The 16,888-nt window shown below is 36.7% G+C and overlaps 1 protein-coding gene across 1 annotated transcript in view; it reads left to right on the plus strand.

Annotated features, from left to right (window-relative positions):
* CHD9 (chromodomain helicase DNA binding protein 9) overlaps positions 1 to 16,888 on the plus strand; it is a gene marked incomplete at its 3' end in the record, with an annotated part of 71,161 nt that overhangs the window by 35,831 nt on the left and 18,442 nt on the right. Inside the window, exons 4-18 of the mRNA XM_010183438.1 lie at positions 1 to 10; positions 1,231 to 1,299; positions 1,387 to 1,442; positions 2,836 to 2,953; positions 3,443 to 3,529; positions 4,830 to 4,967; positions 6,967 to 7,088; positions 8,334 to 8,577; positions 9,691 to 9,867; positions 10,811 to 10,954; positions 11,458 to 11,713; positions 12,135 to 12,345; positions 14,260 to 14,455; positions 15,228 to 15,395; positions 15,954 to 16,133. The exon at positions 1 to 10 is cut by the window's left edge and continues 155 nt beyond it. Coding sequence (XP_010181740.1) covers positions 1 to 10; positions 1,231 to 1,299; positions 1,387 to 1,442; positions 2,836 to 2,953; positions 3,443 to 3,529; positions 4,830 to 4,967; positions 6,967 to 7,088; positions 8,334 to 8,577; positions 9,691 to 9,867; positions 10,811 to 10,954; positions 11,458 to 11,713; positions 12,135 to 12,345; positions 14,260 to 14,455; positions 15,228 to 15,395; positions 15,954 to 16,133 — 2,176 coding nt within the window. The remainder of the gene's footprint in view (positions 11 to 1,230; positions 1,300 to 1,386; positions 1,443 to 2,835; positions 2,954 to 3,442; positions 3,530 to 4,829; positions 4,968 to 6,966; positions 7,089 to 8,333; positions 8,578 to 9,690; positions 9,868 to 10,810; positions 10,955 to 11,457; positions 11,714 to 12,134; positions 12,346 to 14,259; positions 14,456 to 15,227; positions 15,396 to 15,953; positions 16,134 to 16,888) is intronic.

Consider the following 16,888-nt stretch of genomic DNA (forward strand, 5'->3'; position numbering starts at 1 on the left):
ATTATTTGTGGTAAGTAAAATCTGGCTTGGACTGTAGTGGTAACTTTCCAGTTTACTTAAAGAGTTCAGAGAAAAAAGCTCATAGTTTGAAAAGAATGCATGATTTCTGCTAAGCCATAGTTTATGTAATGTCACATCTTGCTAAGATACTGAGAACTGGAAGAAATGGCTTAGGACCATTTTTTCTTTTCTGTTATAAACATTTGTTGACTTAACTGAAGTTAAGGGTAAGACTGAGGATAAGTTTGTCTTCATGTGTTGTGATGTGTAGGCATGTAGAAAAGCTGTTTGCTAATATTATAATAGCATCCAGAATATAAAATGAATCGAGCCTCTGGGGATCTCTGCTACCAAAATGTTTTGAAAAGGGTACTTTTCCCTTTCCCTGCTCCTGTTTGTCCTCTCGGGTTTACACTTCACTATTTACTTGTGCCGGCTCTGGTACTCTTAACTTTCTGTGGAGCCATTCTAATTAAATAAAATGTCAGGAATGAAACAGGAAAAAAGGTGTTTCTGAAATGTTTGAAGAAGTGCCAAAGTTGTAAGTTGAAAGAAGAATAACATGACTGGGAACAAGTCAGGCAGGAGGCAAGGTGACTTTTTATTGGAAGCAACCTTTAAAGATTGGGCTTTTATCTCTGGAACCACAGCTTCAGTCTTGGCAGAGCTAAGTTATCTCCTATCTGTGTCACACCTAAGCCCTGCTGTAATTCCCAGGCATGACCTTGTCTGCCTGATACCACAGCATGGTTGTTACCTGTGTTTGGAGTAAATCCATCAAATTGAGGTTGACACATGCTGCATTGTGTTTTATTTATTTATTTCTTGACTTGTTTGCCAGAGTTTTCATTTCTCCATGTGTATAATGAAATTCTGGGTATGTCCACTGCATTAAATCAGCTCAACAGGGCATTCACAGTGAGTCTGTGTCTGGATAGCCTCAGAATCACCATTGCTTGTACTGTAAGTGTGTTTGGCAGGAGAGCATTGAATCTGGTGCTCTTGGTTAGTGCCAGACTTAGTGTACTTTTGCATGTATTTCTCTCTGGATATAGAGCTGTACTTTAAATTTTGCTCCTGGATTGTTAAAGAGAATGCTGGTGGTAGAGGTCAAATTTGCCTGGTTGATCTTTTAAGAAGCCATTCATGTTTGAAGGTTTTAAGCCTGATCATTCTGAAGAGAGGGCATTTACTGCAATTTATAATGTCATTGTTTTCTGGTGTTTCTAGGAAAATCCAAGTGAAGAAGATGCAGCAATTGTAGACAAAATCTTATCCTGCAGAGTAATAAAGAAAGAGGTAAGTGACTGTCATGGCATGAAGTTGCTTGTTTGAAAAAGGGTTTGTATCCATCATTTTACATTTTCCCTGTATTTTCTTTCCTAGATATCTGCTGGGATGACAGTAGAAACAGAAGAGTTTTTTGTAAAATACAAGAACTAGTAAGTAGTGGAGTTGTTTCGTTGGTGTAGTTGACTGAAATGATAAGTACCATATTCTTGTACTGAAGTTCTGTTTTATTTGAAGGTTACTTACAACTGGATTTTGTCATCTTCTGAGATTTTTCTTTATAAAATTAATATTAAAATTGCTAAGAATCTGCATTATATTGTTAGTAATAATTTTAAAAATATCAGTATTGTGAAACCAGCACTGACCAGTAAGCTGACAACCATTATTGCCGAGATAACAGAACTCTTAGAGAAGCTATTATTATTATTAAATTCAGCAGGGGCTACATGCTCGAGTCTAATTTTAATTTCACTACTTTAAATCAGTGCTATTTTGTGCACCTAGGTTAGATTTACAGGGTCATACATTTCGAAGAGATTGATGTAGGAGTCAGTATTTTAAAAAGGAAAAAAAACAACTTCTAGAGATAGAAATTATTTTACATCAGAAACTGGAAATAAAAAAAATAAGAACGACTGAACTTTTTCCACGTTTTCCCGTTTTAAATTTTGTACCTATGTTCCTGGCATTACTCAGTTCTTGATGTTAAAAAGGCAATAACTTTTTAAAATTTTATATATGTGAGTAATTTCATTAGATTCTTGCTAATAAATGGAATTTTTGAGACTCTGAATTCACGTTTCTGGAGACCATTTAGCTCTTTTTTTTTTTCTGGAAGTGTGAAGTCTGTCTTTTCATTCAAGAATCAGTAATACCCAGCAATAGCACTTCTTTATTTCTGGCATATCTTTAGAAAGCTTAAAAAGTGATGAAAGTACATTAAAAAGGGGGTGTTAGGAAGCAAGGTCAAACCAGCTCTGTCAAACCAGTCTTGCTTTGGAAAGGCTCACGCAGGAGACAGTTGGATGGTGTAGGTACCGGTGCTCACGCTTCCTTCTTCCTGTGGCTGCTATTTGTGCTTCTCTCCCAACCCCATCCGATGGCGTGTTCCTTCCTGACTGTGTAGTTGAGCAGTACCTGTGAAGAGGTGTTCACACGAAGTACGTGAGAAAGTTAGATCCAGTATTTTAAGTGCTGTGTATCTTTGGTTGCTTTCTGATAGAGTTGTCAGATTTTAAACTTGATTCATTTAAGCTCACTTTAAATACACTTGTTTCTCTTCTTAGGACGTGTGAAAGAAATTAATGAATCCATGGAGTTCTATGGATCCTAGCCTAAAAACACTGCCTTAACTAGATGTCGCAATATGATTATTTGAGGAATACATCTTTGATCTTTACAGTGAATTGTCTGAAATGATAAAATACTCTTTTATTGAGTGAAACTCTGTTTTATAATATACATTATTTTAGCTGTATATTAAAAATAGATAGTAAGTTTTTGCTTTTCCTAATGTGTTCCTGTTAATCTCTATATTTTTAGCTCTTATCTCCACTGTGAGTGGGCCACAGAACAACAGCTTTTAAAGGATAAAAGAATCCAGCAGAAAATAAAACGATTCAAACTAAGGCAAGCACAGAGAGCTCACTTTTTTGCAGATGTGAGTATAAAATATACAATTAAATAAGCTTTTTCATTGTAGAACTGTGATTAATAGTTTGCTTTTAAATACAACAGCTGAATATTGAGAAGTAAAAACTGGCCATCAGGGTTGAGTTTTTGGTTGCAGCAGGAGGTTGTTTAATGTAACTTTAAGAGGATTCACTGAACCAACATGACTTGCATGGCTTAAAATTGGGATTGTTTGGGTAACTACTTGGAACTGGTAAGAAGGGAAAGATTATGTTCATATGGGTGGTTTCTCTGCTGTATGAATTTCCCAAGACAGCACTTCATCCCTAAACAACTGTATTCTGTGTCCTAATGTTAGATCCCTCTTTAGTGCCAGTTGCAAAAAAAAAAAGGGAAGGAGGGGATTTAAGGATTTTAAGGTGTGTGCAAAGGCCTGAATAGTTTCCAGCTGCCAAATTCATTAGCATATACTAGCGTTTTTTGCCCTTCTGCTTATTTTATTAATCTTGCATTGCAGATGGAAGAAGAACCTTTTAATCCTGACTATGTTGAAGTAGACCGGGTATTAGAAGTATCTCTTTGTGAAGATAAGGACACTGGTGAGGTAAATATATCTTAAAGCAAGTAAAGAAGATACACCTCCAGGTAGTGTTTGATAATTGTAATCTTAGCAGATTTTAAAGTAACACCTTAATGATTTTAAGCTTCAATTATATTTTTATTGAGACATACAATCTTTCCATTTCCTATGCTAGCCATGTATTTTTAAATAGAAATCAGAGTTCATAGAAATCAGAGTTAATATTTTTATTATTATTAATAGGTCACAGTAAGCAAAGCTTAAGTAGTTGCTGACATAAATGTGAGGTTTGATGATTGCCTTGTGAGTTCTGGCAAAAGGCTGATCTCGGTTACTGTCCTGGCTCACTGATAGTGACAGGGGGTCACTGCTGAAAAAACCATGAGAGGCAACCAGTGACTGAGAGGTGTTTTAATAGCCCCCAGTGGATCTTTCCCTCTAAGTACCTCTACTGGAAAGCTATTACAGAACAAAACCATGAGATTAGAAAAATTTAAAAAAATAAAAAAAATAGAAAAGTAAATCAAGCAAATAAATTGCCAGAATTCAGAAAGAGTATGAGACAAGCCAGAGAATGAAGACTGACAACGCTGCTGACTAAGGCTACTGGAATAGCTGTGATACTTAATGAGCAGACTTTTACCCAGTGATTCCTACATTAGTCTCCCTAAAGCAGGGTTGAGGGTTAGAATTACTTTGCATTGTATGCAGCAGATTTGCCGTTATTACACTTCTAGAAAAAATTGTGTTGTCACAACAGTTTCCTCCAACTTCTTGAAAGATGACTTTTTATTTGGTTTTTAAATACTTAGTGAATCTAAATAAAATTATCTGCTTTGGTTCCAGCTTTTGAGACTTCTCCTAAATTATTATATATGTCGCCCAGCAGACCTGTTAAACTTTCTATTTTGTTAAGACGATCTCTGATTTATGAACTTTCTCAAGCTCTTTGTTTTAGGCTCAGGTAGCCTGATTTGGAGAGTAGAGGAAATGTTCTGGGTAGCACCTTTGTAGTTAACCTCTGTAGTTAATTCCACCCTATTTCCACAAACATCACAAATGTAGTAATTTATCTTTCCAAAGACTAAGATTTACTTGTGGGTAAGTGCGATTGAAAAGTACTTCTGGAATGTACAAGTGGCAGAGTACAAGAAGCCAAGGATAAGTAGGTAGATACGAGAGTCTACACCATACATTTTTAAAAGTATCAGAAATGGGCTTTTGTTTCCAGCTCTCATGTAAGCTAGCTACTCGAGTATTAAGGCATATTAACAGTCTGTATACTAAAGTAATAGCTGATAACATTCAGAATTCTCTTCTGCAGCCTGTTATTTACTATTTAGTAAAGTGGTGTTCATTGCCATATGAAGACAGTACGTGGGAGCTGAAAGAAGACGTAGATCAAGCAAAAATAGAAGAATTTGAACAATTGCAAGCTTCCAGGCCTGACTCAAGGAGATTGGTAAAATTATACAAAATTTACTTGTCTGTCTTGGCAAATTGGATTTGGTTTTCCCAACTTTAAAATCCTGTGTTAGAACATAAGGCTTACTGACATTCTGTGTAAAGGATCTGCATGCCTTGTTACCTAGGAATACTAGTATCTTCAGGTAGGCATAGATAAATATTCTTATCTAATTTGTTACTCTGTTTAAAAAAAATTGTTTAGTAAAAAATAGGAAGTACTGTAACTTTCTGAGCTTCTGACACATTGAAACTGGCTATCACAGAATCTAAACACCATTAAGATGAGGAGAAAACATAATAAAGTATGAACATCCTTTTATAGAGGACAGAGTTAAGTCTTGTGCTTCAACACTGAAGGAAATTGGCAAATGAGATCTATCAAACAGATTCCGTAATTGCTTCCTGCTTTTATTTTTCCTCTCATCATAAATGGCTAACTGAAAGGAAGAAAAATACATGTAATAAGGAAATGTGTTTTATCTTTACATTATCAATCTTCTGTGTCATAGAGCAGCAGAAAACAAAATAGTTCTATTTGAAGTCCTATGTGTCACTGTCAGAGTAAGACATGTGTCCTGTGTGGTATACTACACTGGCTCTACCTTACTTGTTTTACATAACTGAATATGTACAGTGTTTTAATCCATAGGCTTTGGGTTTTACCTTAATGGTTTTTCCATCTACAGATAATGACAGTGGTCACAATCAACATCTTTGTATCATATTTAGTTCATTTTTCTAGTATTTCTTTAAAATCCTGCCATTTTGGCATGTGGGAAGAAAGGCTTTTATGCTTCTCCGTTACCATATTTGGCTTTAAGAGAAAAAGACGATTAAAGCACAGCTGTACGACTGACAGTCGTCTTAGTGTCAGCAACAAGTAGTTTTTGTTCCAGGCTCCAGCAAGTGCAGGAATATCTGCTGACGGCAGTCCTGGGAGCAGGAGCGTGGCTGCTCCTGGTGTGGGGGAGTGGACAGATGGCTGCTGGTTGGTGTGTGGGGGCAGCCACAGCTGCTGGGGAGGGACAGCTACTGCTGCACTGAGACTGGCGTCAGGTGATGCTGACGTGGGCAATGGAGAGAGAGAAAATACAAATCTAAAATTCAGAGCTGCCAGATAAGGCCATGTGAGTCTAGAGTGAATGCAAACTTTTATAAATACTGAGAAATGAGGGGGAAGTGGGGGGAGAAGAGTACAGCTGATCAGAAAAGCTCTTACTAAAAATATTTTGCTTGAATGTGTTGAGTTTGTTCACACTGGAATGCAGAAACTCTGAAGAGAGAGTTTTGTGCTGGAACCCTACCTAGTGTCAGTCAAAAACATCCTGGTTTCTTTACTGAGTTGCCTGCTAAGCTGATGGCCAGCCTGGAGTCTCCGGGCTTGGGAACTAGTGTGTGTGTGTGTGTTGTGTGCTTGTACTTATACATAGCCTCTCACCTTACCTTTAGCTTGCTAAGAACATTAAGATAATATAGTATACCTTGATACTGTTACAGACCAGGGCAAGTGCTGAAAGGAAAGGGCAAGGTGACAGTTTGCCCAGACTGCTTCAGGAGGGATAGCAGCAGCATCCAGAGTTACACAGGCTTTGGGATTTTTGCTACTCCCAAATGCTCAGTTGGCTCTGCTTGTAGGACAGCTGTTCTTAGAGCTTCCAAAGTGAAATGTCATGTATTCTTGAAGTTTCTTGTATAAATGATTTAATCTTTCAAACTACTAGTGCCAACATATTTGCATGCTTAGATTTGGAAATCAGGTGCTTGATGTTATTATAATTAATTTTTAAATTATTAATTTATATAGACCAATAAATACAAATTTCAGGTTTCTGCAGACTAGTAACTATTAATATTAACAATTACACCTTCCCAGTTTTAAGGTTGAATAATTACATTATAAATTAAATTGTCACACTGAGGAAATAGTGAGTTAAAATGTTTTGGAAAAATAAAGCATGAACCAACTTGTACATGTATCAATCTTTCCCTTAAAGGACCGACCGCCTCCAAACTCCTGGAAGAAGATAGAACAGTCCAGGGAATATAAAAATGGCAATCAGCTCAGGGAGTATCAACTGGAAGGACTTAACTGGCTCCTATTCAACTGGTACAATAGGTATATGCATGGCATGTTTTTTAATGTAAATACGGAACCATATGGAGTGAATCACTGTCACTGGGATGAACACTGTTGTAACTAAATTTATCTTTAACTTCTCTGCTTATAGCTAAAAGTGTGTAACTGGAAAAGCCAGATTTCTGTCTGGGGGTACAAATATGCTTTTATCAACAAAAATAACCAAAACCAAATCTTAAAAGAGTGAAACTTAACCTAACTGGAAGTAGATTTTCAGTGGCTAGGTGGGAATTAAAAAGCAACTTCCATTGAGGTACAAGCTTCCAGAATTTTTGGAACTGTCAAACACTTGCATCTTTCAAAATAATTTCTAGAATTACTGTGTACTTCAAATAAGTATAGCTTTCTTCAAAAATGAGGCTAATAAATACTTGTGTTTTCCATATTGTAAGCTAAAATTAACTTTTGTTCATTATAACGCTGTGATGTGTAAACAGGAAATTCATAACTTTCAAGACTTTTTCCAGAATTATGTCTTTTCTCTGTATCTAAGAAGCATTTCTATTTGTGAATCTTCCTGCTTGCTTTACTTCCAAAATACCAGTTGCCTGCCCTTTATAGAGGAGATGTCAGCAAGCATACCATTTTACCATCCAGTTTCATGCTATGGGAAAGCTTTGTTCTAATTCTCAGTCAAGCACTATGTAGCTGTGTGAGCAGCTGTGCAAAGAGAGAGAAGGGCTGGAATGTGTGGCTGAGGATGAGCACCTAGTGCTACTTCGTGTAGTAATCTGGTTACATGCATCTGTCTCAGCTCTGGAAACGAGGGGAAATTTGGCAGTGATGCTATAATGTACTCCTTTTATGTGAGTGTAGCTGGGCTACTTTCCATCTGTGACTTTTAGGGAATTTTCATTAACTTACAGCAGTTCTGTCAAGGTGAGTGTACACATAGGAAATCTGATTAATTTTAATTCCTTTAATTAGGGCAAATGTAGTCCCCAAAGAATATTTTTGGAATGTTTTTCTAGGAGAACCTCATGGAATATTCCACTTTCAAGTTTTTCCAGTGCTAAACATGATCAAAAGATTATAGTTTTGTGTACAGTTTGTTCTTTCACCATAACCAGGGAACATTTGCGGGCATCTTTTACAGTGCCTTGGTTTTGACTGTTGTTTTAAACTTATATATTTGAGCTTTATTTTTATGAATTGTCCATTTGAGTAGTGGCTTTAGTGTCTGTACTTTATTTGATGCTAATAATAAATACATTTTACTTTCAGGCGAAATTGCATTTTAGCGGATGAAATGGGTCTTGGCAAAACCATTCAGTCCATTACATTCCTTTATGAAATCCTCCTGGCTGGTATAAGAGGGCCTTTTCTGATCATCGCTCCACTTTCCACTATAACAAACTGGGAAAGAGAATTTCGCACATGGACTGACCTTAATGTTGTAGTGTATCATGGAAGCATGATCAGCAGGCAGATGATTCAGCAGTATGAAATGTACTTCAGGGACTCGCAGGTACTGTAATGTCACTTGCATGCAGTAACTTACCCAAAACCTGTTTCAGGCAGAAGTAATGACAAGTGTACTTTACATTATCTGTATAATGTTTTAGTGAAAGTCATTTTGCATCCCATTGACGTGTTTTTAAAGATTTTTACATATCAGAATCTCTAACATATGCTTACTGAGTAAATTTTGTGGAAATGGTTGCAGCGAGACGTATGTTGTTTCAGTATGCCCAGTAATTTTGCAACTGAATAGCGGTGACGCTGATATGTGGAGATTAAAGTGTACACAGATGGTTGCAGTTTCATCCCGAACTTGAAGAGCAGTGAGAACAAAAATACAGCTGATTAAGCTCTGTTACCTTTATGTAGCTGTTGATTTCCTTTTCCTAGTGTAAACCAGCTTTGTATACAGTTTGCTTTTTAGGTCTGAAATGCTTCACATTAAATGAGATAGAAAAGAACTGGAAATCTGACTACTTTAAAAGGGGTTTTTTTGCCTTATATATAAATCCTGCATAAATAAACAGTCTTTTAAAGTACTATTGTATTTCTATGAAATTGCTAAGGCTGCATTTTTCTTTTTAAGTAGCGCTAAATATTAAAATGACATCTTGTTTCTCTAGTGAGTTATTAGCATACTGCCTTACTGGAGGCCTTAGATATTGTTTGTCAGATCAGTGGAGGAGAGTAAGCTGGATAAAAAGTGTTCAATTAGTTCTAGGGTAATATTTTTGTTATGTACTGTATGAGTGCTAAGTGTGTTACTGTCATATTTTGATTGATTGGCTCTAGGGTTTAGATTTTTGATTAGAAATCAGTTACATTTTCAGACATTCCCAGGGTTAAAAATGTGATATTATCTACATGCACCTTTCAAAATAGTTTTATTAGATGGTTATATTTGTGATTTCAAAGTGGTTAAAATTTTACTGTTGCTTAGGCAATATTGGATTTGTGGCTCTGTATAATTACTCCTTAGTATTATTTATGGAGTTATAGAGATGTAATAAATTGCAAAACAGTTTGTAATGTAAAATCTGATGTCTGGCTATTGATATAATCTTGAAATTGAGTAGATTTGAGGTAATGTAACAAATATTGTGCGTTGATGAATCTCTAGGGACGTATCGTTCGAGGTACCTACAGATTCCAAGCCATTATCACAACCTTTGAAATGATTCTTGGTGGGTGTCCAGAGTTAAATGCAATTGAATGGCGGTGTGTTATTATTGATGAAGCTCACAGACTGAAGAACAAAAATTGCAAACTCTTGGAAGGTCTAAAATTAATGAACCTTGTGAGTAACTATATTTCACTTTTGGGTTTCATGCTAGTTAAGTACAGTACAATAATAAATCACAAATTTGTTCTACCTGCCAAAAAAGACCTCTCAAGCAATCTTTCTTGGGAGGTACCTACCTATTCCTGCTACTCTCTTCAGATATAGGTATTTTTGGTAGCCAATGCTGGTATGTTTTTGGTTAAATAAAATGTGGCAAGTTCTAACTATAAGCAGAATCTATTTCTGGTAATACTGTTCTGTAGTTTATCTGGATTGTGACAAAGATTTCATTTGTCATTGTAAAGCAAATTTCAAAATAGTTTTTGCTCAGTGATTAATGTTTAAAAACCTAGAAAGTATTTTAAACAAGTTATTGAACAGTAAAAGCAAGCAAGTAGTAGAGTTTAAAACAGAACTGTTGTCTAGTCCCGTAGTTAAGGTTTTATTTGATACAGTGCAAGATTTTAAAAAGCAGGTGCTACCGTGGTTCTTGAGGCTTTGGGTGCAAGGTGCACCATGGCTAGTTTAGCATTGGTTTTCTATACTCCATATAAATAATAAATAATAAAGTTTATTATACTTAATAAATTATACTTTCATAAACTTGTTGCTACATGTTCTCAGAAATAGTTTTATTTGTTTTCTGATACATGCTTAGCGTATATTTTCCACACTAGAGAGAAAGAGAGAGCACGCGAGCATTATTTGTTAGTGAATATTACAGGCAGAAATTGAAATGTTCAGTCTTTGCTTCGTTACAGGTGTAGGAAGACATAATTTAAAGAAAAGCTAATAGAAAATACGTCCTGTTGATCTTTTATAAATACGTTTATCTGCATTAGCTGTGCACTTAGTGACACACAAAACTGGTATGTTCAGGTTATGACACTCAGACTTCACACACAAAAACATGCCAATGTGTGGACATAGGGTCACAGAGTTTTGTTTCCTTTTATAGGAGCATAAAGTGCTGCTAACGGGTACCCCGCTGCAGAACACAGTTGAAGAATTATTTAGCCTCCTTCATTTTCTTGAACCGTTGCGTTTTCCTGCTGAATCTACATTCATGCAAGAATTCGGAGACCTTAAAACAGAGGAACAGGTATTGTTCATCTTGAGCTTCCGTGTGTAAGAGTGACTTCCTTGAAGGAAACCGTTTTCTGTTGGATAGTAGCTGCTGTTGCTCCTCATACTCCCCTTCACTCCCCACATAGCACTTAGGAGTTTTTTTGAAGTGATGCAATTTCTCTAGACTGTGCAGGCAATAGAAATCAGTTCATTATGATACTGCATGTTAAAGAATTACTTTTACTTTTTGGGGTCAGTTTTGTATATTTTCAAGTAGATAGTGTGAATAATAAAACCTGGACTTTTCTGGCTCTGTAGGTAGAGTCTTTGCAGACACGTTCTAAAAAGGTGGTTTTTGTTTGTGTGGGAGTACATTTAAAAATTCTTTAAGGATGTGGTGTTAAAAATAAGGCTATATCTCATCTGGAAAATATTTTATATAAGGCTGGGAAAAAATAATGATCTGGAGTTTAAAAAACTAATTAAACTACACTATTACTTTTTTCATGTTCCAACAAACCGCTGTGTTTCATTTAGGTTCAGAAACTACAAGCTATCCTGAAACCCATGATGCTCAGACGATTAAAAGAAGATGTAGAAAAAAAGTTGGCTCCTAAGGAAGAAACTATAATTGAAGTGGAGCTAACTAATATTCAGAAGAAATATTATCGAGCGATTTTGGAGAAAAATTTTGCTTTCTTATCCAAAGGAGCAGGGCAAGCAAATGTACCCAATCTGGTCAACACTATGATGGAACTCAGAAAGTGTTGTAATCACCCTTATCTTATCAAAGGTAAATACATGATAAATACTGGGGGACTTCAAGAAAGGTCTTCAAGATACTATTTTTAAGACTCATGTCCCATGTGAAATATCACAGAGACAGAAGGACGTGTGGTGTTTTAGTTATTTCTTTACACGGTGCTTTAGGACATGTCGTATTTTCATTTTTGCAATTTTGAGGGAGGGCGTTCACCTCATTCTAGGTGGTTTTTTCCATGCTGTTCTGCTTAAAAACTTCAGACTTGTTTTCCAAGAGCACAGAAATAGATGTTCTTGCTAGACTTCAGATCAATCCAGAACTTTGTTCTGTCTCCAGCAGTGGCTAATGGGAGATACTTGAGTACAAGCACTGATCTGGTAACTTAGTCTTATTGTGTATACAGAAATATTTGTATAGCTACACCTATAGTTACAAATACCTTCTTTGATAGGTGCCGAAGAGAAAATACTTGGAGAGTTTAAAGAAACATATAGCCCAAGTGCTCCTGACTTCCATCTGCAAGCAATGATCCAGTCTGCTGGTAAATTGGTTCTTATTGATAAACTTCTTCCAAAAATGAAAGCAGGAGGCCACAAGGTCCTTATCTTCTCTCAAATGGTGCGCTGCCTTGATATTTTGGAGGATTACCTCATACATAAAAGGTAAGATACTGCGTTATTCTGTCTCCTCCTGTTCTCGGAGGGCGTATCTTTGCATGTTAGTGCAGGGTTAAGAATTACACCAAAGATTGGATTTTTTTTATTATTTTTTTTTGCTAATCACTATGTAAGTTGCTGTGTGCTGTTACGGCTCATCATTTATTCCCCAACAAATGAACAACTTCAGAGGACAACTGAAGAGAGGCAGTTGAGTAAACCACGTGCCTTCACTTCATTGCTTTTTCTGTTAAACGTTCTTGCATGCATGCTTATACGCTGCCGCTCAGAAACCAAGAAAGTGCAGGCTCAAGGTTGCTCCTCCACACCCCAGGAAGCACAGAATTTGTTCTTTATTTACATTGTTTTGATCTTGGACCAGACAGGGGTAATGCAGCTCCTTATTCCCAACGGAATGTAAATACGAAATAGTAAACAATTGAAGGTTTGTTATTTTTATTAATGTTAAAATAAAAATGTGCTTCTTTTCAAAATTATTACTGCTTTGAATATTGCAGCAGAACTGAGCTGCCAGCCATAAAGCAGCTGCTTAGATGAGCTTTTGCTGTCACGCAGAATGGCACCCTTTGATTACGCTGCTGAACTCCGTGGACACCAAGAGCTTATTTAAGCACATGACTAAATACTATGCATAAAGCCTTAGCACTTAAAATCTAACCTTAAACTTGGTCACGATCAGCAGTTGCTATGTCAACCTGAAAAACCGTAAGAAGGTGTAGTTCTGGTTATTTTCATAGTCCATTTGTTGAAAGGTGCATACTGCTCTGAAGTGTGTGTTTGTCAGTGAACTACACAGTAATGCAGAGTTAACACGTAAAAAAAATAAATTAATGGAAATACCAAGCCTTCCTGCAGTGTATGTATATTGAAGATCATTAGTAGATTATATTAATACCTCTTTTTGTGATAATTTTATATAACTTCTGTGCTTCTGGGCTTCTATGTCTTTCTGCTTTATAAAGCTCTCTACTTGAACTGAGAGCTCAACAGCTTGCATGTTTTATCTCAATAGAATAATTCTAACTTCATAGTAGTACTTATAATCCAGCATGGAAAACACTCCTTTTCCTGTAATGGTGTAACATTTAAACTAGTGCGTCATGTCTACAGGTAGAATATTCTGAAATCCGTAGGACCTGAAGCTTGCTCTATGCGACCGTTTGATGTGAAATGTTAGAGTGCACACTTGATTAGACTTAACAGAATTCATCACTGCAGGAGACGGCTGCCTGCCAAAGTGTCCATGGTCGTGTGGATTATCTGCTGTGCCATTTTATAGCCAATTAGAAGAAAAATGGTTGTGAGGCTTTGACTAGTAGATACACATTCAGCATCTTGCTCCATTTACAACATGCATTTCACTTGATTTCAGAAGTTTCATAGGAGCCTTTGTAATTATCAAAGGTAACGGAAATGAAAGTTTTACTTCAGGCTTTGAATTTGCTGGTTGTAGTTTAGGAAGCCCTGGATTTGTTGATGCCTCAATAAAGCCCATTAGAGGTACTGTCTTGTCATTTCTGTTCTGTTTCTCTCAATCTTGACAAAATCAATATGCAGTTTATCCAATGACAGCTCACCAGGGTACTGATTTCTGCTGATTTCTTGGTTACCTCTGACAAGTTCAGACAACTTGGTATATAATACAGAAGGTCACTGTTCTGTTTCTGTGACCATAGGCAGGATCCAAGCATAATAGCATGTGAAAAACGTGTGTGTCCACATGGGACTTGAGGTTATGGTGTGTTCTAATGCAACCAAGTGCCACAGGAATACATGTTTCCTGGTACTTGCTTTGATGGATAAAGTTCAGAAGCACTTGTCTTAAAATGCTTGCTGTTTGGACTTGCTGATGTGTATTATTACTGCAGATATGCGAGTTCTGCCATGATTCCTTTCCAGATACTTATACGAACGAATTGATGGGCGAGTACGAGGGAACCTCAGACAAGCTGCGATTGACCGCTTCAGCAAACCAGATTCCGATCGCTTTGTCTTCCTTCTCTGCACCAGAGCTGGTGGCTTGGGCATTAATTTGACTGCAGCAGATACGTGTATAATTTTTGATTCTGATTGGAATCCTCAAAATGATCTGCAGGTAACTTCCTTTGAGCACAGTAGTGAGGCCTGAGAAGTCAATCCTGGTTGGTACGAATTCGGTCACTTGGAATATTGTCTCTGTTTTGAACATGTATCACTTAAATATGTTCAGAGTTTTTTAAGGCATATGTTTAATGTTTTTTGAGGAATGCTTTCTACTTGCATAGGAGAGGTAATGTGGGTTTGACTGGGTTCTAACTTTTTCTTTCAAATTGTTTGCTCTTTAAATGCACTACACAGGTAATCCTAAGTCAGTGTGTATAAAACTTCAGAGATTTTGATGACATTATGAAACTGGAGGTTATATTTTGCATGTGCTGACTAATGCAGTTTGTGGAAATAGAGCTGTTCAGCTAAAACATAATATATAGAAAAGGATTAATGTGTATCATGAAACAGTGTATTAATAAAATCCAGGGATTGGATGCTGAAACTGAATCCATTCTCAAGGTGCAACTCTTTCACCATTTGTATCAGGAGATCAGATAATTTAGGTGCTACCTTGCCTTTTAATCTAGTATTACTGCAAGAAAAATACCATTCACTAGCATTCAGCACAGATCATTCTTTTTACTTACTACACTGTTTTTGGAAAACTTCACAGTGTGGAAAGTGATAGCTTCCATTTAAGTAAATACGAATTGACTTCCTTTTGAGTTAATAATGTTGGTTTTCAGATTGCGCTACAGCAGAAACAATTTTATAAAAGAATCGTATCTTATTCCTAGATAAGTCTAAATTCTTATTGCCGTTGTCGCTTCCTTCAAAAGGCTCAAGCCCGTTGCCACAGGATTGGTCAGAACAAAGCAGTGAAGGTGTACAGGCTGATAACACGTAACTCCTATGAGAGAGAGATGTTTGACAGAGCAAGTCTCAAACTGGGGCTCGATAAGGCTGTCCTACAGAGTATGAGTGGAAGAGAAAACAGTGTCGGTGGGGTAGGTAGACTTATTTCTTGTTTAAACTTTCCTTTTGCTTTTGTGTTCATGGGAACCGTTTAAATTACAGAAGCTACAGCTTTTCTGTTTGCATCTCTGTTACAGTTTCTGATACGGACTAACAAGCTGACATAATTTTAAATGTAGTCAGTTACGCTGATAAATAGTTCACTATTTCTTGGCTCTTAAGGTCCAAGGTAGATAATGCCCAAGTTAAAACAAGGAGAAAAATTTCCCTTTGTTTCCTTGTGACTTTTCATATTAATATGCTGTGTTACTTTAATATAAGGTGAGATTTACATGTAGTATTAACAGGTAATTCTTCAAAACAGCCAAAACAAAGTAGATACATGCGTGTAAAAATGTGTACTGTAACCACGTAACAAATTATTTAAACTGTTAACCAGACTTTTCTCTGTTTTTAAAAATCTAGGTTTTAAGTTTATAAATTAAGGCACAGTTGGGCTGCAGAAACGTTGTAAAATAAATAGAAAAGTCTTTGGGGTTTGGTTTTTTGTGTTTTTTTCTAGACTGTCTAACATCTATTTTATTGCTCAGATCCAACAACTCTCCAAAAAAGAAATAGAAGACTTACTTCGAAGAGGTGCATATGGTGCCATTATGGATGAAGAAGATGAGGGCTCTAAATTCTGTGAGGAAGACATTGACCAAATTTTGCAGCGTCGTACTAAAACGATCACGATTGAATCAGAAGGAAGGGGCTCCACGTTTGCCAAGGTGCAGAAGCAGCAAGTTGTTCTTTGACAGTATAGAGCTGTAAATATAACTGAACGTTATAAAGCTTACGTGTTTTTTTTAAGTTACGTTTGCTCTTATCTAACGAGTGTGTGTGTTAGACATGTTTTATGGGTTCTTACATCTCTGCGTTAAATTAACTTGTGCGTATGGCAAAATCGGATTTGCGTGTTCAGGTTGAGTGAATGCCAGATGCAGAGAGCATGCTTGGGCGAGGGTGAGTACCAGGTGTGTGCTGCTTTTGAAAAGGCTGGGACTTGCATGAGATACCGCAGTCCATTGTAACCAAGAATATTAAAACAGTTTTGCTTAGAGATACATTTGTGTTCAGATAGAGTAAGGAGAGGGGAAAATTTACATCAGACAATAATTAATAAGATTCAGAATTGTCAGGCTTATTCTGAAAATGCCTCACACGTAGGATATAGTTTGAACCTTGAGCTTTCTGGTAAGAGTTTGAAAAGCAAAATAAGAAACCTCCTAAAATAGCAGCGATTGGGGAGTGTATACATGTGTATGTGGAGGGGGCTGAGAATGCAAGGGGTTGGGAGTAACGGTCTAGAATAAAATTGGACCAACAGTTTCTAATCTTTTTGTGGGTAAGAGAAGAACAGTAATATCATAGCGTCCAAAACCCTATGCTGGAAAATTGGATGAACAGGACAGAAAGTAGATTTGGATTCCTTAATTTCCAAAACATGTGCAAATACGAGTCTGAACAAAACCAAATTCAGGTA

Source organism: Mesitornis unicolor, unplaced genomic scaffold, assembly GCF_000695765.1.
Source record: "Mesitornis unicolor isolate BGI_N332 unplaced genomic scaffold, ASM69576v1 scaffold36864, whole genome shotgun sequence".
Lineage (NCBI taxonomy): Eukaryota > Metazoa > Chordata > Aves > Mesitornithiformes > Mesitornithidae > Mesitornis > Mesitornis unicolor.